The sequence below is a fragment of the Oncorhynchus gorbuscha genome, linkage group LG02 (assembly GCF_021184085.1).
Source record: "Oncorhynchus gorbuscha isolate QuinsamMale2020 ecotype Even-year linkage group LG02, OgorEven_v1.0, whole genome shotgun sequence".
NCBI lineage: Eukaryota > Metazoa > Chordata > Actinopteri > Salmoniformes > Salmonidae > Oncorhynchus > Oncorhynchus gorbuscha.
The window spans coordinates 24918847-24941292 of record NC_060174.1 but is presented as its reverse complement, the minus strand read 5'-3'; the positions used below and the strand labels follow the sequence as shown (position 1 = coordinate 24941292).

Genomic DNA, 22446 nt, shown 5'->3' with positions numbered 1-22446 from the left:
AATTGTACACATTTTGCCGTGGGGCGTAGAGAAAATGTTGCAGTTTTAAAGCAAGTTGCTGCAATTATACACATTTCGCCATTGGGAGGAGAGAAGATTTTGCAAGCTCTCTCTCTCACCCTGGATCATTTTGTGTTGTGCGGAGCAGAGCGTTCATCCTTCAGACGCCAGTAACAAGGCCAGATCAAACAGTGGTCTCAGTCTCCCTGCTGCTCCATGGGGGATCGCTGGAGGGGGCAGGGAGGAATAGCATTGTCACTGCCAATGCGTGCTGATTGTGATTGCACTTCAAATACAGCGACAAATGGCTCCCGCTTTACACAGATTCTGCAATGTTTTGATGTCAATAAAATGTCCCTACGGTGCTATTCATTCTTTCTTTTTCTTTAAAAGCCTCAAAAAGGGGAGGTTTCATGTGGAGGTACTCCTTAAAACGTCAGATTGCCCTCTTTCTGAGGTTAGCTGCCAAGAGGGATAAAACACCACTGCATGGTGAGCTCCTGTCTGAAGATGTCAATATTACTGGTTACACAAAGATTATTTAAGAATATTATTTCTTATACCTTTAAATTACAATGGACATGATGGCCAATCATTCCACAAAGGGAAGCCAACAATGGTCTCACTTTATAAACATTATAAATCCAAATTAGAGGTAAAATGTGTTACACAGAAAGCAGCTAGCTATCTGAGGGTGCCAACAGAAGGGGATTTGGTAAATACACACTTACAATGCTGGGTATCTTCATCAAATAGAAGATGGTTGCTATTGTACAATCCAATGGGCTTAATTTGATATGGAATACATCTGTTTGCTGTAAAGACAAAAGCCTACAGTCTCAAACAATCCATTGAAACAGAAAATGGTAATGCCTGGATGTGTTTATAGGTGAGGAGATTTTATTTTATTTAAGGCATGTGTTGGGTTCACATATCAGTGAATTCAGACAGGTGTTTTCCCCCAGAGATAGCTACTGCTAATGAGTCAACACTCTTCTCGGGGCATACTACTCCTTTATCCCTGCATGCACTAGTTGGACATTGTTAAGTCATAACCAAGCTGCATCTAATTGCATTAATTGGATCAATGCACAAACGGTCTTGTTTGAACACCTGCTGTAAATAATTGTATTGCCTGGGTACAGACTGAATATGTAGCACACTAGTTGTGGCACCATAATGGGGAGAGTTTCTCCATGTAAATGTGTAATCATGATGTTTCAGACAACCTGCCAGCCAGCCTGTTCAGCATAGACACAGCGCAGAAGTATGTGAGAGTTGTAATAAGGCTACATTGCACAAATCGTAGGTATAAGATATAAGGAGCGTCTCTAAATATGAAGTATTTTTATAAAACATTCTAAGACTATTAGTTACAATTAGGACGTACACTGTAGCCTAGTTAGTATCATAAAACATGTAGGCCTAACAAGTGAATGGTGACATTTGATTATGCTTAGGTAACACTTGTTGTTGAAAATAAATATTCCATTCAACTAAAGTGCCCCCGATTATTTGGACTAAACAGCGGTGCTGAAAATGATTAGACTTGATCGGGAACGTGTCCCGCACAGCCTATTACTCGACATTGGAGCTGGTCACCCCGGTGGTGCTGAAATGATTAGACTTGATCGGGAACGTGTCCCGCACAGCCTATTACTCGACATTGGAGCTGGTCACCCCGGTGGTGCTGAAATGATTAGTGAACAGGTTTTTAACAACTCACCTCACGCTGAATAGTAAAGCACGTGATTTTTGTGTTATATTTGTTCCAGAAATGTGAGTAAGCTTTTATATTTGCTTGATTTCCAAGGTTGACCAGTATAAAGTAATTAGCTTATTATGGTCTTTTAAAAACATCGTATTTCTATATGCTTCCAGAGGTCATAACCAGCATAACTTACTACTTGGCTATGGTCATTGCTATTAAAAGGCTGCAAAACGAGTTCACAACTACGTGTTGCATGACATTATAGTAAAATAATTATTCAATTCAAAAATGGAAAATTAGTCATTATTTAAACCATCAAACTGAAGTGACAATTACTTATGGTCGAAGCTACACGGGAGCATGTGTTCCCATATGAGTCTAAAGTAGGCCTAAAGTAGAACGATAAACGTTGTCTTATTTCACCCATCCAATTCGCCAGTCACCCTTAAACAAAAGTATTGTAGGCTACTATAACAGTAAATACGAGAACATAGCCAACTGGCTGATATGGATTTGTCAGGGATAACTGTAATAAAGAGCTCTTCAAATTTAATTATAGCCATTATGTAAACACAACCACAGGGACATTATCTTTCTTTGCGGGGGTCTTTCCTATAATCAATATAACCTTTTCGCAAGCCTTCGGTCTTCTCCTTCTAACTGCCGGAGAGAAACCAGAAAAATGTCACTTTGAACTTTGCTTAGGGGCTATTACACAGTAACAAAGTGCAGATTTTCTCTGACCTTCTGTTTTTATAGTCGAATAAATAATTTGTAATGGGGAGGTTAAAGGGCATATGTAGGCTATGATAGCCTACTAAAAATCGCACAATAGGTTATTGTTCACATTATGCGAAAATATAAAGCTGAGATTTTACTGATTATATAGGCTATCACAGGAACATTACGAATCTACAGGAACAGTTTATGCTATAGACACCCTCAGAAATAATTCCAACAAGTTGTGCTCGCTGCGTTCTACCTGTTGATATGATCAGCATCCCTCCCGACATGAACTATTGCGGTTTGACCAGTCGTCCCACGTATACATCTGAAAGTGTGGTACAAGAGTATGAAAAAATGAATCAAAATGAAAAGTCACATTTGTGAAATAATCAAATGTTCAACTCAATAGAGTCACATACATACGCCCACGATGTGACCCACATATTGGCATGCATTTAATATCCTTTCTTTGCATTTCAGCTCCACCTCTCAAGTCTCATTTTGCCAACTTGCCTTCTCGAGAATCAGGCGTATAATTGTAGCAATGCTTAGTTCTTTGTCAATCAGATGTGGCTGGTTTCAGGCGGTTTTGCAAAACACGATTTATAGTCAAGAGAAAACAGACTACCCTCCTTATATACACCTGTGTTTCTTTACATCCATACCTCATTCATTATTTTATCATTCTATCATTCAGCAAACATAAAACAACAAGAGTCGATCAGAAATCAGAGATAGCCTACCTTGCAGATGCTGTCTGCGCCGCCTCTGGAACTGGAATCGAAAGTATTGACTGTGCATCTTTCTGCCATGTGCCGTATCACAACCTACAGTTTTTATGACGGCCATATCCATTTAAATCCCGATTCGTCCCCACAGGTGGCCTGTCAATTTCATGAGCGTGACGTCAGCTTACGAAGGGGAGACATAAAAACCCATCTTTCACAACAAAAGTCCTACAGAGGATGTATTTTAGAATGAGATAATAAATGGTAGCCAGTAGCTTTAGTTGTAAAAATGCGGACCTTATCAGTAGGCTAGACCTACACTAGGCGATACATGTCTCTTAGAATAGTTTTTTCTATAACATTGTTCTGTTCGTTTGCATGAGATTCTTATTGGAGAGAATGGTCCAATTTTAAAGACACCATGATCACAATGACCCATAGATCTAACGTTTACAACCTCAGTGGTGTTATTAATACATGTCAACTATATGTGCAAGCATATGGGCAAATGTCACATTCAGTTAGGAAATTGTTTATACATGTAGCCTTATATAAACACACGGAAAGAACAGAGTAAATCTAGCTCCTATTATTTTAGCAACAGAGGGAAATAGGATACACCGACCGTTTTTATGCATTATCTATTGTATTTGAGGTTTCCTCCATGCATCTCAATACTCGTGACTATTCTAATTTTCATGTCTCCAGAGACAGTGATTAAATTACCAGAAAATACAACATTGATACTGTCTGTACTTTAAATACAAAAGCCGCAAGAGAAAAATAACAACTAAACATTTTTGAACAATGTTCATCTAGTTATTTAGCAGGCAGTTTGCTTCTTTGAATGGATTTTGTTTAGACCACCAAGCATGATCCCCCATTCCCCCCAATCAATGTCTCTTTTTGAGTCCGAATCCTTCATAAAAAGAGCCTCTTCCAGTCAGCACCACTTCCTTCGCTGCAATAATAAGAGGGACTAAATTGCTGTCAATGCTCAACAAATAAATTGGAAAATTATGTTAGATTTTACTTTAAAATGGATTTTAGGCACTTAGCAGATGACAGCTGCAAAAATCACAGTCTGCAATTGTACATTTCCATGATTTTGAAGAAAAAGCTGCATAAGAGTGTATTTTCAGACACAAATGTGCTACCCCATTGTGCTGAGAACTTTAGTGTTCTCCTCCCAGACTAAACATGATTATTTTAAATGTTTGATTCATTATATTTGTATCTCCATGTGTGTGTCTGTGTGTGCGCAAGTGTGTCTGTGTGTGGTGTATTTATCCATGGGGGTGTGTTTTGCCTATATGTGTGTTCTTCTGCATCTTGACAAATGTTTCTTTGGAGATGAAAGTAAAGATAGTTTTTTACTCTGATGTGTGTTTGAGGCACCACTGAAAGCTCACAATGGCTCTGTACTGTCTGATTCAGAAGCCTGGGTCACTTTACAGGGCTACCGATCAATGACATCTTCAAGTCTCTGAGCAGTTATACAGGGATAGTGGAGAAATACCTTTTCATCTGTGACTATCTGTAGTATTTTCCCTTTATTCAATAGACCATTAGACACTAGTGTTTGTGGATCTCTTATACTGTAGCTACAATGTCCTATCATTCTGAGTGGAATGTGTATGCCTCTTACATAATGTAATATAACAACCAATATTCTAGATATACAGAACATTAAGAACACTTTCCATGACATGGACAGACCAGGTGAAAGCTATGATCCCTTATTGATGTCACTTGTTAAATCCACTTCAATCAGTGTAAATGAAGGGGAGGAGACAGGTTTAAGAAGGATTTCTAAGCCTTGAGATAATTGAGACATGAATATGTGTGCCATTTAGAGGACGAATGGACAAGTCAAAATATTTAAGTGCCTTTGAACAGGGTATGGTAGTCGGTGCCAGGTGCACCGGTTTGTCTCAAGAGCTGGTGCCACTGAATATTAGGAAAGTGTTCCCGAATGTTTGGTATACTCAGTGTATATCACTGTGTGGTTGCAGGATGACTGGTATGAGCACAATGAAATGAGGATACAACACAATTGATCAACAACAGTATGGTTTTAATATACATTGAAATGTCTTCACACAGCATGGATAACCACATTTGGAGACTTAGAAAGCCCTAGGCGTCAAGTAAGTGTTGTTGGGGTGTTGTCTTTATTCAGAGGGTTTTTATGAGCTGTACAGGGCTACAGCACAACTGATAAGAGTTTGGTTACATATCGCCAAAGAGCAGCCAAGTTCAAAAGTTGCACTAACACATGTCCATATCAGTGTTATGCAAACATGCACAGAACAATTCCTTGTTTGCCTAAGCAGCCTATAAGTAATTAATTGTGTTCATTGAGATGGAGCATCTGTTTATCCATACCCCTGACCCACCAAGAATCCCAGAACACCTGGCACAAGGCATCTCTTTTCTAGGTAACTGTGCTCATCAGATAATGACCTCTCCCTGGGTTAATACTTACAAACAAGGGATCCTTTTTCTGACAAAGCAGGGTTTCTACCCAGGGCCTAGTTCTATACTTTTAGACAGGGGGAATTTTAAACGATGACATAAACATCAGAAAGAGGGAAAGAGTGCAAACAAACAGGATAGTCACATCAAACCACTGCTGGGGTCAGAGTTAGAGTGTTCTGAAATAGATGGACAAGTTTCTTTTGCACTAATGCGTCTTATACACTCAGCAGAGCAGTAATAATAGAAAAGTGCCCATCACTCTTCTCTCAACCGTATTCAGAATGGCAGAAATTGCCACCCTCTACAGCGACAGAGAAGCTGCGGCACAGACATGCGCAACGGTTATGTCCCCCACTGAGGCCCCCTTAGCTTTCTCCTGGAGAGGTAAAAAGGGTAATTCAGCCAGAGTCCAGGCGCTAGTGTTTGACCTCACTGCCTCCTTTTAAGGGTTTTTGAAAAATGGCTAATAATTTCTTTCCCCAACTTCTCATCCATCTCCACTGACCTTGCTAGAAGAAGGTGCCCCTAGAAAAGCATTGTCATTGTTCTGTTGTTATCTTCACTGCACAGTCCATATGTGCTTCGTAAAAGCGTAAAAATAGGAAGAAGTAATCAGTACTATAAGGAAAAACAGTAAAGTCTTCTAACTGTATATAATAGCACTCTGAAGAGTTTCATATTTGATATAATAGCATGAATCATATGAGCAAACACATGGCACTACTCATGAACACACATGTAAATGGACCAACAAGTAAGTGGCATGACTACATCCTTGACTGCTGTGTTCCTTCTCACCATCTTAATTAATTCAGCATTGAGATATTTCTGTGTTAAACTGCACTTAAAATCATCCCATACTTGAAGAAAATGTAAAATGTGGAATGTTGAGCAGTAAGGTTCCCCATTATACAAGAAAAGGGACAAATCTTGGTGGGCTAAACAATATTTTCAGCCTGGAAATGGAGTTCTGAAAAACATTCAGATATAGAAATATGTCCTGTGATGCAGTTTCATGCAAGAATCAAACACAAAATGTAAAATAGAAGCCACAGGTTCTGAAAGTATTTTTGTAAGTAGGTTATTGTAAGAAGGAAATTAAATTCAGGAATATTAAAATGTCATGGAAATGTGATCACATTCTAATTACATTTGGAATTCCATTTCGTTATAAGTATTTTATAACTGTATCCAAAATAATAAAATACTGTACATTATATCATGAAACAATGAATACTATCAACTATCCAGACACCAAACTGTTACATTAAGCAAATTATGCAGGCTTTCTATTACATTCTAAATGATTGATGATCTTTTAATAGTGATAAACATCCAATTGTCTTCCTCTGAAAATCAAGTAGTGATCTCTTAGGAAATGAAGAGAAAGATAGCTTGTCTTTGTTGATTGATTTAGATGAGAGTTGCACTATTCGAACTGATTGGCTGTGTTCATGCCAAGTAACTGATGTACCCTAGTTTGTAACATTCTTTTGACTTCAGTTCTTTGAATGTGAAACTCTTAAAAGTTGATGCATTGAAATGGACTTGTGAGGATGCCGTTACTTCTCAGAAAACCGTGAATTTACTTCACTCACAAAGACTTGAAAGGTTCAGATAGGTAGAGATAGCCGGATAGCGTTCTAAAATGCATGCGTATTTAGTGTGTCTTACAAAGTTAAAAGCTTTTCCAAAATGTCAAATACAACCCTTTAGGAAAATAGACATACAAAAATGGTGAAACAATGTATTTCTGCCTACTCTTTGTACTAAGAGCAACCTTTTCAAATAGCTATTTCAGCATCAAGAGGAAATGTACAACAATATTATGAGGGAAAAATGTACACAATAAATGTATAATTATTAACTATCCATGTCATTTTCCAAGTAGCCTACTATCTTTCTACAGGTCTACACTTATTTTAAATACAGTGCCTTCAGAAAGTATTCATACCCTTGACTTTTTCCACATGTTGTGTTACAGCCAGATTTTAAATTAGATTAAATTGAGATTTTGTGTCACTGGCCTACACAAAATACCCCATAATGTTTTTAAAAATGTTTACAAATTCATAAAAAATGCAAAGCTGAAATGTATTGAGTATTCAACCGCTTTGTTATGGCAAGCCCAAATAAGTTCAGGAGTAAAAATGTGCTTATCAAGTCACATAATAAGTTGCATGGACTCATTCTGTGTGCAATAATAGTATTCAACATGATTTTTGAATGTGTACCTCATCTCTGTACCCCACACATACAGATACAGTTGAAGTCAGAAGTTTAAATACAATGAGGTTGGAGTTATTAAAACTTGTTTTTCAACCACTCCCCAAATTTCTTGTTAACAAACTATAATTTTGGCAAGTCGGTTAGGACATCTACTTTGTGGATGACACAAGTACATTTTCCAACAATTGTTTACAGACTGGATATATTTCAATGCCTACCTTCAAACTCAAACTTTGCTTGACATCATGGGAAAATCAAAAGAAATCAGCCAAGTCCCCAGAAAAAAATTGTAGACCTCCTGTCACGGCTTTCGTCAGATGAAGAAGAGGAGTCATTGGACCAAAATGCAGCGGGGTACGTGTTCATCTTTATTAGCTTAACTGACTGAACACTGAATACAAAATAACAAGAGATTAGCCAAAACAGTTCTGCAAGGTGCAACCAACACTAAACAGATAATAACCACCCACAACTAACAGTGGGAAAACAGGCTACCTAAGTATGGTTCTCAATCAGAGACAACGATAACCACCATGGGATCACGCAGCCGTCATACCGCTGAAGAAGGAGACGCGTTCTGTCTTCTAGAGATGAACGTACTTTGGTGTGAAAAGTGCAAATCAATCCCAGAACAACAGCAAAGGACCTTGTGGAGATGCTGGAGGAAACAGGTACAAAAGTATCTATATCAACAGTAAAATGAGTCCTATATCGACATAACCTGAAAGGCCACTCAGCAAAGAAGAAGCCACTGCTCCAAAACCGTCATAAAAAAGCCAGACTACGATTTGCAACTACACATGGGGAAAAATATCATACTTTTTGGAGAAATGTCCTCTGGTCTGACGAAACAAAAAACAGAACTGTTTGGCCATAATGACCATCGTTATGTTTGGAGGAAAAAGGGGGAGGCTTGCAAGCCAAAGAACACCATCCCAACCGTGAAGCACGGGGGTTGCAGCATCATGTTGTGGGGTGCTTTGCTGCAGAAGGGACTGGTGCACTTCACAAAATAGATGGCATCATAAGGTAGGAAAAGTATGTGGATATATTGAATAAACATCAAATCAAATGTATTTATATAGCCTTCTTACATCAGCTGATATCTCAAAGTGCTGAAAAGAAACCCAGCCTAAACCCAAACAGCAAGCAATGCAGGTGTAGAAGCACGGTGGCTAGGAAAAACTCCCTAGAAAGGCCAAAACCTAGGAAGAAACCTAGAGAGGAACCAGACTATGAGGGGTGGCCAGCCCTCTTCTGGCTGTGCCGGGTGGAGATTATAACCAAGCCAAGATGTTCAAATGTTCATAAATGACCAGCATGGTCAAATAATAATAATCACAGTGGTTGTCGAGGGTGCAGCAAGTCAGCACCTCAGGAGTAAATGTCAGTTGGCTTTTCATAGCCGATCTTTAAGAGTAACTCTACCCCTCCTGCTGTCTCTAGAGAGTTCAAAACAGCAGGTCTGGGACAGGTAGCACGTCCGGTGAACAGGTCAGGGTTCCATAGCCACAGGCAGAACAGTTGAAACTGGAGCAGCAGCACGCCCAGGTGGACTGGGGACAGCAAGGAGGCATCATGCCAGGTAGTCCTGAGGCATGGTCCTAGGGCTCAGGTCCTCCGAGAGAGAGAAAGAAAGAGAGAAAGAGAGAATTAGAGAGAGCATACTTAAATTCACACAGGACACCGGATAAGACAGGAGAAGTACTCCAGATATAACAGACGGACCCTAGCCCCCCGACACATAAACTACTGCAGCATAGATACTGGAGGCTGAGACAGGAGGGGTCAGGAGACGCTGTGGCCCCATCCGATGATACCCCCGGACAGGGCCAAACACCCCACCCACTTTGCCAAAGCACAGCCTCCACACCACTAGAGGGATATCTTCAACCACCAATTTACCATCCTGAGAAAAGGCCGAGTATAGCCCAAAAAGATCTCCGCCACGGCACGACCCAAGGGGGGGGCGCCAACCCAGACAGAAAGATCACGTCAGTGACTCAACCCACTCAAGTGACGCACCCCTCCTAGGGACGTCATGGAAGAGCACCAATAAGCCAGTGAATCAGCCCCTGTAATAGGGTTAGAGCCACTGAGACACCTGTAAGTCTTTACTGAAGACCCACTGAGGAGATGAGTCTTCAGTAAAGACTTAAAGGTTGAAAGGTTGAGGAGGCACACGGGGAGTGTGGCAGAGTCAGGTTGGAGACCTGAGCTCACTCCTCGTGCTTACCGAAAGAAGCGCAGTACTCGTCAGGCAAGACGACGGTGTTACCAGTACGCGCTCACAGCCCGGTGGGCTAAAGGCCAGCCCCCCGCAAGTGCCAAGCGAGAGTGGGCATCCAGCCAGGGCATGTTGTGCCAGCGCAGCGTGTTTGGTCTTTGGTACACCGTTTCGGCCCAGGGTATCCTGTGCTGGCTCTGCGTGCTGTGTCTCCGAGGCGCTGGGAGGGGGCAGTGCATTCTATGCCTGCGCTCCGCCCGTGCCGGGCGAATTTGGATATTGAGCCGAAGGCAGAGGTGCGAGTGGTATGCACCAGGGCTCCAGTGCTCACCGACAGCCCGGTTCAACCTGTGCCTGCACTCTGGATGGTCCGGGCTAAAGCGGTCATCCAGCCTGGAGGAGTGGTGCCAAGGCACCAGGGCTCCAGTGCTCCTCCACAGCCCGGTCCATCCGGTGCCTCCTCCAAGCACCAGGCCTCCTGTTGGTCTCCCCAGCCTGGTGGTTCCTGTGGCAGCCCCACGCACCAGGCTGTCTCTCCGTCTCCTCCCTCCAGGTGTGTCCGTCTGTCTTGAGCTGCCAGAGCCGCCGGTCTGTCAGGAGCTGTCAGAGCCGCCCGTCACTACGGCGCTGCCGGAATCGCTCTTCACTCCGGAGCTGCCGGAGTCTCCCGCCTGTCCGGTGCGGTGTCTCCCCTCCATTCGGGACCCTCTACAGGGGTCCCCAGTCCGAGGTCGGCGGCAGGGGTCGGCGCGCCAGGTGCGCCACTCAAGTGTGCCGAGACTATGATGGATTGGGGTCCACGTCCCGCGCCAGAGCCACCTTTTTGGGGGGGGGGGGGGGGGGGTACTGTCACGTTCTGACCTTAGTTCCTTTGTTCTGTCTTTGTTTTAGTTTGGTCAGGGCGTGATTTGAGGTGGGTAGTCTATGTTTGTTTTTCTATGTTGCGTTTATGTGTTTGGCCTGGTATGGTTCTCAATCAGAGGCAGGTGTCGTTCGTTGTCTCTGATTGAAAATCATACTTAGGTAGTCATTTCCCACCTGTGTTTTGTGGGTGATTATTTTCTGTTCAGTGTTTTTCCATTCACCGTACAGGACTGTTCGTTTGTCGTATTTTTGTTCAGTGTTCAGTTTTTTATGTTTTTTTTAAACATGGACACTTACCACGCTGCGCATTGGTCCTCCTCTTCTTCCACCTACGACGATCATTCCACATTTCACATTCTTAAAATTAAGTGGTGATCCTAACTGACCTAAGACAGGGAATTTTTACTAGGATTAAATGTCAGAAATTGTGAAAAACAGAGTAGATGTATTTGGCTGAAGTGTATGTAAACTTCCGACTTAGGTCCCTCAGTCGAGCAGTGAATTTCAAACACAGATTCAACCACAAGGAATGGCACTTATTGGTAGATGGGTGGTCATTGTATATTCCTTTGAGCATGATGAAGTTATTAATTACACTTTGGATGTTGTATTAATATACCCAATCACCACAAAGATACATGTGTCTTTCCTAACTCAGTTGCAGGAGGGGAAGAAAACTGCTCAGGGATTCCACCTTGAGGCCAATGGGGACTTTAAAATAGTTACAGAGTTGAATGACTGTGAAAGGAGAAAACTGAGGATTGATCAACAACATCGTAGTTACTCCACAATACTAAACTAAATGTCAGAGTGAAAAGACAGGAAGCCTGTAGGGAATTAAAATAGTCCAAAACATCATGTTTGCAATAAGATACTAATGTAAAACCGCAAAAAAATGTGGTAAAGAAATTAACGTCATGTCCTGAAAGTGTTATGTTTAGGACAAATCCAACACAACACATCACTGAGTACCACTATTCATATTTTCAAGAATAGTGGTGGCTGCATCATGTTATAGGTATGCTTGTCATTGGCAAGGACTAGGGAGTTTTTTGGGATAAAAATAAATAGAATAGAGCTAAGCACAGGCAAAATCCTAGAGGAAAACCTGGTTCAGTCTTTTTTCCAACAGACACTGGGAGAGACATTTGCATTTCAGCAGGACAATAACTTGAAACACAAGGCCAAATATACACTGGAGTTTCTTACCAAGATGACATTGAATGTTCCTGAGTGGTCTAGTTACAGTTTTGATTGAAAATCTATGGCAAGACCTGAAAACTGCTTCCTAGCAATGATCAACAACCAACTTGACAGAACTTGATGATATTTTTAAAAGAATGTGCAAATATTGTACAATCCAGGTGCAGTTGTGTAAGTACTTGACTTTATCTGTATTTTACTGTACTCTTTATATGTTTTACTACTTTTACACCTCATTCCTTAAGAAAATAATGTACTTTTACACCATACATTTTCTGTGACACTCAAAAGTAGTGGTTACATTTGGTATGCTTTTAACAGGACAGAAAAATTGTCCAATTCAAGCACTTAGCCCTGGTCATCCTGACTGCCTCTGATCTGGCGGACTCACTAAACACACATGTACATTTTGTCTGATTGCTGGAGTGTGCCCCTGGCTATCTGTAAAAAAATAAAATAATAAAAAAATAATAATGGTGCCGTCTGGTTTGCTTAATATAAGGAATTTTCAATGACTTATTTTGTTTCTTTTGACATTTTAGCAATTACATTTACTTTTGATAATAAAGTATATTTAAAACCAAATACTTTCAGACTTTTACTCAAGTGGTATTTTACTGGGTGACTTTAACTTTAACTTTTACCTTTACTATTAATGTATCTTTACTTTTACTCAAGTATTACAATTGGGGGGGGGGGGGTCCACCACTGTCCAGGTATGCAAAGCTCTTAAAGACTTACCCAGAAAGACTCACAGATATAATCACTGCCAAAGGTGATTCTAACATGCATTGACTCAGGGGTCTGAATACTTATGTAAATGAGATATTTATGTATTTCAATTTCAATAAATGTGCAAACATTTCTAAAAACATTTTTTTCACTTTATCATTATGGGGTATTGTGTGTAGATGGATGAAACAAAAAATCTATTTAATCCATTTTGAAATCAGGCTGTAAAAAAAGTGGAATAAGTCAAGAGGTATGAATACTTTCTGAAGGCACTGTGTGTTTATTTTCCATTAGCTGTTAAACATACGTCTTTGAAATGGTCCCTTGAGGTCTCTCGTCCTTATCCCAGTCCGCTCATAATTACAGCCTCCGTGTATGTGGGGCATATGGAGGAAGTCAATTGATCTAGGCTCTATCCCTCTATTCCTCCAGAAAGAATAGCCCAAAAGTATTTGAATACCCCTTCTGCCATAGCCTTTTCTCAATCCAAATCATACTTTGCAAACAGCTGCTAAAAGCTGAGGTGAAAAGAGCATAAGACATACAGTACAAGAAATTAATGAGCTGATATACAAAACCCAAAAGAAAAGGTGTGGGAGAGGATAATCTTCCTGAATAAGTTATTTATGTGCTACACAAATCCCCTCTGAGTAACAGAGCACCAGGTATTATTATTGGGTATTTAAAAAATACCACAGAAGGCTTGCATTGCATGACATGGTAAAATCTACAGTACATTGAAAAGTAGACCATTTTATGTTCTTGGCACTGTTTTTAGCACTACCTTTCCTTGTTAACAGCATGCTATTACTGGAAATTATGACTTGTAAGCTGCGAGACAGGTTCTTCAGGGATAATTGCACATAGAGCCATTATCATGCTCTCAAGACCAAGCATGAAGGCATTCTTCTGTTGGTCTTCCTTCTGCTTTTTCTGTGCAATTTTTGAGTCTTAAGAACAAGATCCATTTTGGGATTGTATAGAACATTTAATCGTTAAGACCCATATCTCTCCATCCCCTACTTTGTGATGGTTTCAGTTGATTAGACCTATTAGCAGGGCCAGTAGTGTACATTTTTTTACATTTTACATTTAAGTCATTTAGCAGACGCTCTTATCCAGAGCGACTTACAAATTGGTGCATTCACCTTATGACATCCAGTGGAACAGCCACTTTACAATAGTGCATCTAAATATTTTAAGGGGGGGGGGGTGAGAAGGATTACTTTATCCTATCCTAAGTATTCCTTAAAGAGGTGGGGTTTCAGGTGTCTCCGGAAGGTGGTGATTGACTCCGCTGTCCTGGCGTCGTGAGGGAGTTTGTTCCACCATTGGGGAGCCAGAGCAGCGAACAGTTTTGACTGGGCTGAGCGGGAACTGTACTTCCTCAGTGGTAGGGAGACGAGCAGGCCAGAGGTGGATGAACGCAGTGCCCTTATTTGGGTGTAGGGCCTGATCAGAGCCTGGAGGTACTGAGGTGCCGTTCCCCTCACAGCTCCGTAGGCAAGCACCATGGTCTTGTAGCGGATGCGAGCTTCAACTGGAAGCCAGTGGAGAGAGCGGAGGAGCGGGGTGACGTGAGAGAACTTGGGAAGGTTGAACACTAGACGGGCTGCGGCGTTCTGGATGAGTTGTAGGGGTTTAATGGCACAGGCAGGGAGCCCAGCCAACAGCGAGTTGCAGTAATCCAGACGGGAGATGACAAGTGCCTGGATTAGGACCTGCGCCGCTTCCAGTGTGAGGCAAGGTCGTACTCTGCGGATGTTGTAGAGCATGAACCTACAGGAACGGGCCACCGCCTTGATGTTAGTTGAGAACGACAGGGTGTTGTCCAGGATCACGCCAAGGTTCTTAGCGCTCTGGGAGGAGGACACAATGGAGTTGTCAACCGTGATGGCGAGATCATGGAACGGGCAGTCCTTCCCCGGGAGGAAGAGCAGCTCCGTCTTGCCGAAGTTCAGCTTGAGATGGTGATCCGTCATCCACACTGATATGTCTGCTAGACATGCAGAGATGCGATTCGCCACCTGGTCATCAGAAGGGGGAAAGGAGAAGATTAATTGTGTGTCGTCTGCATAGCAATGATAGGAGAGACCATGTGAGGTTATGACAGAGCCAAGTGACTTGGTGTATAGCGAGAATAGGAGAGGGCCTAGAACAGAGCCCTGGGGGACACCAGTGGTGAGAGCGCGTGGTGAGGAGACAGATTCTCGCCACGCCACCTGGTAGGAGCGACCTGTCAGGTAGGACGCAATCCAAGCGTGGGCCGCGCCAGAGATGCCCAACTCGGAGAGGGTGGAGAGGAGGATCTGATGGTTCACAGTATCGAAGGCAGCCGATAGGTCTAGAAGGATGAGAGCAGAGGAGAGAGAGTTAGCTTTAGCGGTGCGGAGCGCCTCCGTGATACAGAGAAGAGCAGTCTCAGTTGAATGACTAGTCTTGAAACCTGACTGATTTGGATCAAGAAGGTCATTCTGAGAGAGATAGCAGGAGAGCTGACCAAGGACGGCACGTTCAAGAGTTTTGGAGAGAAAAGAAAGAAGGGATACTGGTCTGTAGTTGTTAACATCGGAGGGATCGATTGTAGGTTTTTTCAGAAGGGGTGCAACTCTCGCTCTCTTGAAGACGGAAGGGACGTAGCCAGCGGTCAGGGATAAGTTGATGAGCGAGGTGAGGTAAGGGAGAAGGTCTCCGGAAATGGTCTGGAGAAGAGAGGAGGGGATAGGGTCGAGCGGGCAGGTTGTTGGGCGGCCGGCCGTCACAAGACGCGAGATTTCATCTGGAGAGAGAGGGTGTACTATGTACATAGTGTACATAGTACATAGTGTACATAGTGTACTATGGTCATATGGCCAGGAAAACTACTGAACCGAATTTGTCAGCTACATGCGAGTGGAGGTTTTCTCATTTAATCACTTCATGCTTCTCTCTTAGGGTTTCATCCTGACCACATATTTAAAGTAATTATATTCAAATTAATTTCAAGTAGAAAAAACACTATTAGGGCCCCAGGAAATCACAGGGTCTGTGCCCCAGGCAATTGCTGTGTCATTGCAGTGTAGGCTTACTACCAGTCTGTATTTGGTCAAATGTGGTGTCAACGTGATGCAATACTCTTTTCAACCTGAGTTTACGGTGGCGCTGTGAGGAATGGTTCCACGGAAGAGGATGCGTCTTCGCTGACGGCTCTATTAGCTAGCTAACTAATACCAACAACATTGAACAGTGTTGAGAAATCACGTCTCACTTATGTCGTATGTGCAGAACAAATGTTCCAAGCTTGTCATACATTCGTTTTTTTATTGCCTGCCCTCAAGACGCTAGCCTCAAGCCTGTAAGTTAAACGTTATTCCCGCATTTGTTTATTTTTGTGACTGCACAGTCAGCACTAGTACCAAATATATTTATAAGCCTTCTGTCTGGGCTAGTACTAGTAGCAAGCTAGCGAGCTAACGTTAGCATACCGGCTTGACAATGTATTTCTGTTGGTGGTGTATTTTGCTGCATCTGTTACTGTCTGGCCCAAAACGAAATAATATTCAGCTTCGTTTCGGGAAGCTCGTGACTTCAGATGGAACGCTAGCTGCTATTTTTCAGGGCTAGCTTGGTAATTAGCATGTTAGTATGAATGGAAAATGGGAGCCACACTTTTTTTTTCCTGTGGTTAATCTATAAAATGAAATAATGACCTACTAACCCGTCGCCAAGTTAATGGTTCTGACTAGGTGTAATACAGCTACGAACGTATCAGGCTAGGATAATTTACTTAGCAGGTTAGGTAAATTAACAGCAGACTGAGGCTAAGAAAAGAGTTAGAGTTAGCTAAATTGCTCTCTTAACCTGCTACGAAAAGTTACTTCCGCTCTTAGCTGTACTCCATCGACTCACTACACAGGCTAATTGCGCATTGCCCATAGAGAACAATAGTAATGGATTTTTTTTGTAGGCACTAACTCCGCCATGTTTTTGGGGGATAAACGTCGGTAATAAGGCATGTTGTAAACACAGGTTTAGGAGATATTATCAATAAATCCATTCCAATAAGATCTGTTGGACAAAAGTTTGGATGTTGCCACACACATACCTACTTGTTAACAAAATTAAATAAATAAATATTATCCTGCTAACCACTATATGAAGACGTTTAAGGCAAACATCAACTCAAATTGTTCCTTTTGTAATGACCATCCAGAAACAGTGTTGCATCTTTTTTTGGCATTGTATTCATGTAAGGAAACTGGCAAGACATCAGTAGATTTATAATTGAACACATTTATGAAGATCTTACACTATTCTGAAGAGATGTACTGCTTGGATTCTTTACCTACGATAGAAATAAGCTGATTTTTTTTTTAAATGTAATTAATTTAATTATTCTTTTGGCCAAATTTCATATTCACAAATGTAAATTTACAAACAAAACACCACATTTTCTTACCTTACAAAAATTAATGGAACTGTATTTTAAGACAATTAAATACTCTACTAACAAAAGCTGTTAGAATTATAATTCTATGCATGTCCCTTAAGGTCCTTGTGTAATGCGATATTGTACCCCCTAGACCAATTGTCCATTGTATATTATTTATATATATACTTGTGTTCCCACATGTACTTCCTGTATTGATATATTGTTATTTTTTTTTAAAGGCCTAGGGATCTCCTAAGCCTTTAATTTTTTTTAACAACATATCAATACAGACCTTTTGTTCTTTGAGATAATCTTCAGTTTGTCACTTTTTGTGAATGTTGAAGAATTTATATATATATATATTAACCTTTATTTAACTAGGCAAGTCAGTTAAGAACAAAATCTTATTTACATTGATGGCCTAACCCGGCCAGACTCGGGCGACGCTCAGCCAATTGTACGCCGCTCTATGGGACTCCCAATCATGGCCAGTTGTGTTGCACCTCTTGAGAGCCCCCGAAATGTAATCAAATTAAATACAAGCACAAAGGCATCATAATTCATAAAGGTCATGTTAACGGAATATTATCTCATAGAACAAAACATATAAGATCTCCTAAGCCTGTGTTAACCTCAGGCCTTATTTTAAGCGTTTATCCCAAAACCCCATTATTTCCTGATTTATTTTCCACATAGGAATGGCTGATGAACCAGAGGTAACTTATTTCTGTTTTTTAGGAATACAAGCTGGCGAGCTCTATTGTGTATGTTTTCAAACACTGTGCGGAAGTGTCTGTGAACAAGGTGCGCTCTCTACTAAAGAACAGTGTTCAATGTTTAATTCAATGGAAACAGTACTGTATAGAACAACCAGTTGAAGAACAGTGTGATTATGGTGGCCCAAAGGGAGATCGTGTATAGTGTGTGATGTACGAGTTTTGCGATTTCAAATGAACACACCCATTTTGATCAGGCCACACCCATCAAACGGGAGTGAATGGATTTTGCAGGGAAATTTTGTGTGATATTTTTGGGCAAATATTCATGATTTTACTGGGGCAATGCTGGCATTTTGCATGGCAATATGCAATGGTTGTCCAACTTGTCGTGAAAATATGCATGTTTGTTGATGTGTGGCTTGATTGAACCATATTATGCAGGAAATGTGCAGTAATTGGTTGAAATTTCAAGCCCTCTTTTCATTCTTTTTTTCCTGGATGGACTGGCTATGGAACATTGTGCACTGTTTTGAATGTGTTGTCCAGTACCTACCCCATCATGTAATGTAGCAAATGTTGAAACGAACTGAACACAGCCCTGTAGTGTATTCATTTAGTCGGACACTGTTGCAAAACGTTTCACACCATTGTAAAACTTTTTGCGGCAGAAACGGTTTACTCCACGTAGAGTATTGGACAAATTCATGTAGGTCCCTTTTTAGTTCCATTTGCTTCTATTTGTGTACGTTTCACATTGCTTGGTCTCAGTGACTACACCCCTGATCTAGGCTAAACTCATTTTAGTTAGAAATTACCTGTATGATATATGAATCTTCTGATAAGCTTGTTGCATTTTCAACTTAATTGTAAACTGATATAATCATTGTTTGTATTACCTCTTTTACCCGTTGCTATACAGAGAGATTTGTGATGTAGCAACCAGTAAGTGGGAGCTGGCAACAATCAAACCATGGAAGATGATTCCCCAACCCTGAAACCCAGGCGCATCCAGAACCAGAATGTAGTCCATCGACTGGAGCGGCGGCGGATCTTCTCTGGACGGGCTGGAGCCCACTGGTACCGCGTGCGCTGCTTCCACCAGAACCTTTTCCCCAACTTCACTGTGGTCAATGTAGAGAAGCCTCCCTGCTTCCTCCGCAAGTTCTCCCCAGATGGACGCTGCTTCATAGCCTTCTCCTCTGACCAGACCTCCCTGGAGATCTATGAGTACCAGGGCTGCCAGGCGGCTGAGGATCTGCTGCTGGGGCAGGATGGGGAGACCCTGGCCAATGGCAATGACCAACGCTCCCTCAACATCCGCGGCCGCCTCTTTGAACGCTTTTTTTCATTACTGCACGTTACTAATGTGGCCTCCAATGGAGAGCACCTGAACCGAGAGTGCAGCCTATTCACTGATGACTGTCGCTATGTGATCGTGGGCTCAGCGGTCTATGTGCCCGAGGAGCCCTCTCCACACTTCTTTGAGGTGTACCGCAACAATGAGTCCGTGACTCCCAACCCCCGCTCTCCTCTGGAGGACTACTCACTGCACGTCATTGACCTGCACACTGGCCGGCTTTGTGACACCAGGTCCTTCAAGTGCGACAAGATCATCCTCTCGCACAACCAGGGACTCTACCTCTACCGTAACATACTGGCTGTTCTTTCTGTTCAGCAGCAGACAATCCATGTCTTTCAGGTATATATCTCATCCTGCATCACCCTCTGAACCCTATGCCTACCTGGAAGTAAGATTATCGAATGTAATTAACATTTTTACAAACATTTTGCTTTCATCCGGTAGGTGACATCAGAGGGGACGTTCCTGGACGTGCGAACCATTGGTCGGTTCTGCTACGAAGACGACCTCCTCACTCTGTCTGCGGTGTATACTGAGGCCCGGGCCGAGGGCCAGCCAGGCTTCTCCCGCCTCTACAAGGAGAAGACCATCAACTCCCTGAAGCACAGACTACTGGTCTACCTGTGGAGACGGGCTGAGCAGGACGGCAGCGCCACCGCCAAGCGACGCTTCTTCCAGTTCTTTGACCAGCTGAGACAGCTGAGGATGTGGAAGATGCAGCTACTAGATGAGCACCACCTCTTCATCAAATATACCAGTGAGGACGTGGTCACCCTGCGAGTCACTGACCCCTCTCAGGTACACTTACCCCCTCTTCCATAATTAAGTTTCTGTAATAAGGCCTTGTTGGTGTGGAAATCATACAAGTATGCACTTCTGAAAGTGCTATCTGTCAATCCAATCTGCAGTTGATTAGATCCTGTTATTTGATTTTGTTTTTCTGTACTCTACATAAAGGGACTGGGGAATTAATACTGTAGATTCAGGCTCATTTCAGCTTATTGCTCAGAAAACTTCTGTTATGAAAAATTGAAATTGATTTTGTCTCAAACATTAACTATAGGCCTATTTCATATGATTGTTTGCTGCTGTGGCATTAGTGCATATCATCTTTATTTCTAACTTCATATCTGTCTGCTCTTCTCTCAGCCCTCGTTCTTTGTAGTGTACAACATGGTGAGCACAGAGGTGATGGCAGTCTTTGAGAACACCTCTGACAAACTGCTGGAGCTGTTTGAGAACTTCTGTGACCTGTTCCGGAACGCCACACTCCACAGTGAAGCTGTTCAGTTCCCCTGCTCTGCCTCCAGCAACAACTTTGCACGGCAGGTCCAGAGAAGGTATTGGTGACTGGGGGGGAAGGCCCACCACAGGGCTACCATGAAAATGAATCCATACAGTGTGTCCCAGTCCAAAGGCCAATAAATTGAACCAATTTACAGAAATTAGACTCTTAAAACAGTGTTTAGTAGAGTTCTGAGCATTTCACAGTATTCCTTAGAATTTTTCAGTTAAGTGATTCAGAAATCCTGCTGCTTATGCTCCTTCCTCATCAGGTTCAAAGACACCATAGTGAATGCAAAGTATGGCGGTCACACTGAGGCTGTGAGGAGGCTGCTGGGACAGCTGCCCATTAGTGCTCAGTCCTACAGCAGCAGCCCCTACCTCGATCTTTCTCTCTTCAGCTACGACGACAAGTGGGTGTCTGTGATGGAACGGCCCAAAACATGTGGAGACCACCCCATCAGGTAACATTGACTAGATAATGCTGATTTCTAATGTTTTTCTGTAGGGCACAACAAACATTTTTGCTTTAAGTAAAAATGACATGTAATTAATAATCAATCATTCATACCATAAAACTTCCATAAAAATGTATAAGGGGGTGTTATTTGCTTCAACTGTGGAGCTGCCCCGAAGTCTGTTAGAGACATCAATCATTCAGAGCGAGATAAAGATTCTGTTCGATTCCACCGGAGCATGAATGCATAATTAAACTTTTCTTGACCAGGTGTTTATTATAGAGACCGCCATTTATTAGCTCAAATGTGTAAATGATGCCTGGCCATTATAAAAGGCAGGGACTTATTGGATACTGTTTAATTGACATTTTATGGTACCGGTAAGCTCTCTTGTTTTTGAAATGATTACATTTATTGTTAGGAAATGAAACTACAATAACTAATAACGTTATAGGACAACCATTTGGATGTTACTGTGTGTTCCTAGATACCCTCTTTCATTTCAAACTTGCATTTGAAAAGACTGACTGTTTTTCTTGTTATAACGGCAGGTTTTACGCTCGGGACTCTGGCTTGCTGAAGTTCAAGATCCAGGCAGGCCTCCTGGGCCGGCCCATTAACCATGCCGTCCGGCGGCTGGTGGCCTTCACATTCCACCCCTTTGAGCCGTTCGCCATCTCAGTACAGAGGACCAACGCTGAGTATGTGGTGAATTTCCACATGCGTCATGTCTGTGTATGAGAGGAAAGCAGTGGACTAGACCTGGAGAACTTGGCATTGTACTGTGTAGAGCAAAAAGTAGTCACTCTGTCCTTTTTCTCCCCCTAGTGTGAGGAACAAAATAAGACTGGACTGTGGGCGGAACCACTTGAAGTTGAAATTGGGAGCTTGGGGATGGGGGATGGATTCCTTGCAGGGACCAAAGATGTTTTTGGCTGGCTCTCAAAATGTACTTTTTTGGTCACATTTTATTCTGGCTCTCAAAATGTACTTTTTTGGTCACATTTTATTCTATGTATTTTTATTTAGCCTTTTTACATTTGTTTTATATTTCAATAAAATTATTTAAATATTGATTGTGATTCTTTATTATGAATATTTTACTTGAATAAGGACTATCTGTAATATGCTTTGCTTAGTGGACTTAGTTATTAAAACCTGATTGGTCTAAACCATCTTTAACATGAGCAAAAAGGGGACAATGTAATTTATTTTCCTCTTTTCCAATTTAACAAATGATCTACTATATGTTGCTAACCCAGCTCATACTGTGTTAGAAATTAAATATATTATGTGGGGAAGTTATAAAGGAA

General features: G+C 41.9%; 2 protein-coding genes across 3 annotated transcripts in view; one reads left to right on the top strand and one right to left on the bottom strand.

Moving 5' to 3' along the window:
• LOC123999562 (microtubule-associated proteins 1A/1B light chain 3B) overlaps nucleotides 1–3201 on the bottom strand; it is a 29343-nt gene extending 26142 nt beyond the window's left edge. The window contains exons 1-2 of the mRNA XM_046305466.1: nucleotides 3181–3201; nucleotides 2694–2762 (exon numbers count right to left, since the gene is read on the bottom strand). Of these exons, the coding sequence (XP_046161422.1) occupies nucleotides 2694–2724 (31 nt within the window). The 5' untranslated portion in view covers nucleotides 2725–2762; nucleotides 3181–3201. The remainder of the gene's footprint in view (nucleotides 1–2693; nucleotides 2763–3180) is intronic.
• Nucleotides 3202–16043: 12842 nt separating this feature from the next.
• Nucleotides 16044–22209, top strand: LOC123991981 (DET1 homolog). Of its 2 annotated transcripts, none has more exons than XM_046293390.1 (6): nucleotides 16044–16235; nucleotides 18951–19730; nucleotides 19836–20189; nucleotides 20541–20731; nucleotides 20948–21139; nucleotides 21685–22209. In XM_046293390.1, the coding sequence occupies exons 2-6, from the start codon at nucleotides 19002–19004 to the stop codon at nucleotides 21872–21874; spliced, it is 1656 nt and encodes a 551-aa protein (XP_046149346.1). In that variant the 5' UTR covers nucleotides 16044–16235; nucleotides 18951–19001; the 3' UTR covers nucleotides 21875–22209. The 2 variants fall into 2 exon arrangements, with proteins under 2 accessions (XP_046149346.1, XP_046149347.1); XM_046293391.1 differs by lacking the exon at nucleotides 16044–16235 and adding an exon at nucleotides 17652–18737.
• Nucleotides 22210–22446: the final 237 nt, after the last annotated feature.

Bases quoted from the DNA above. Each gene is read 5' to 3' on its own strand.
- LOC123991981 (XM_046293390.1), top strand. From the start codon at position 19,002: ATGGAAGATGATTCCCCAACCCTGAAACCCAGGCGCATCCAGAACCAG. The intron at 20,190-20,540 runs GTACACTTACCC...CTCTTCTCTCAG, and splicing joins GAGTCACTGACCCCTCTCAG to CCCTCGTTCTTTGTAGTGTA. The intron at 20,732-20,947 runs GTATTGGTGACT...CTTCCTCATCAG, and splicing joins GCACGGCAGGTCCAGAGAAG to GTTCAAAGACACCATAGTGA.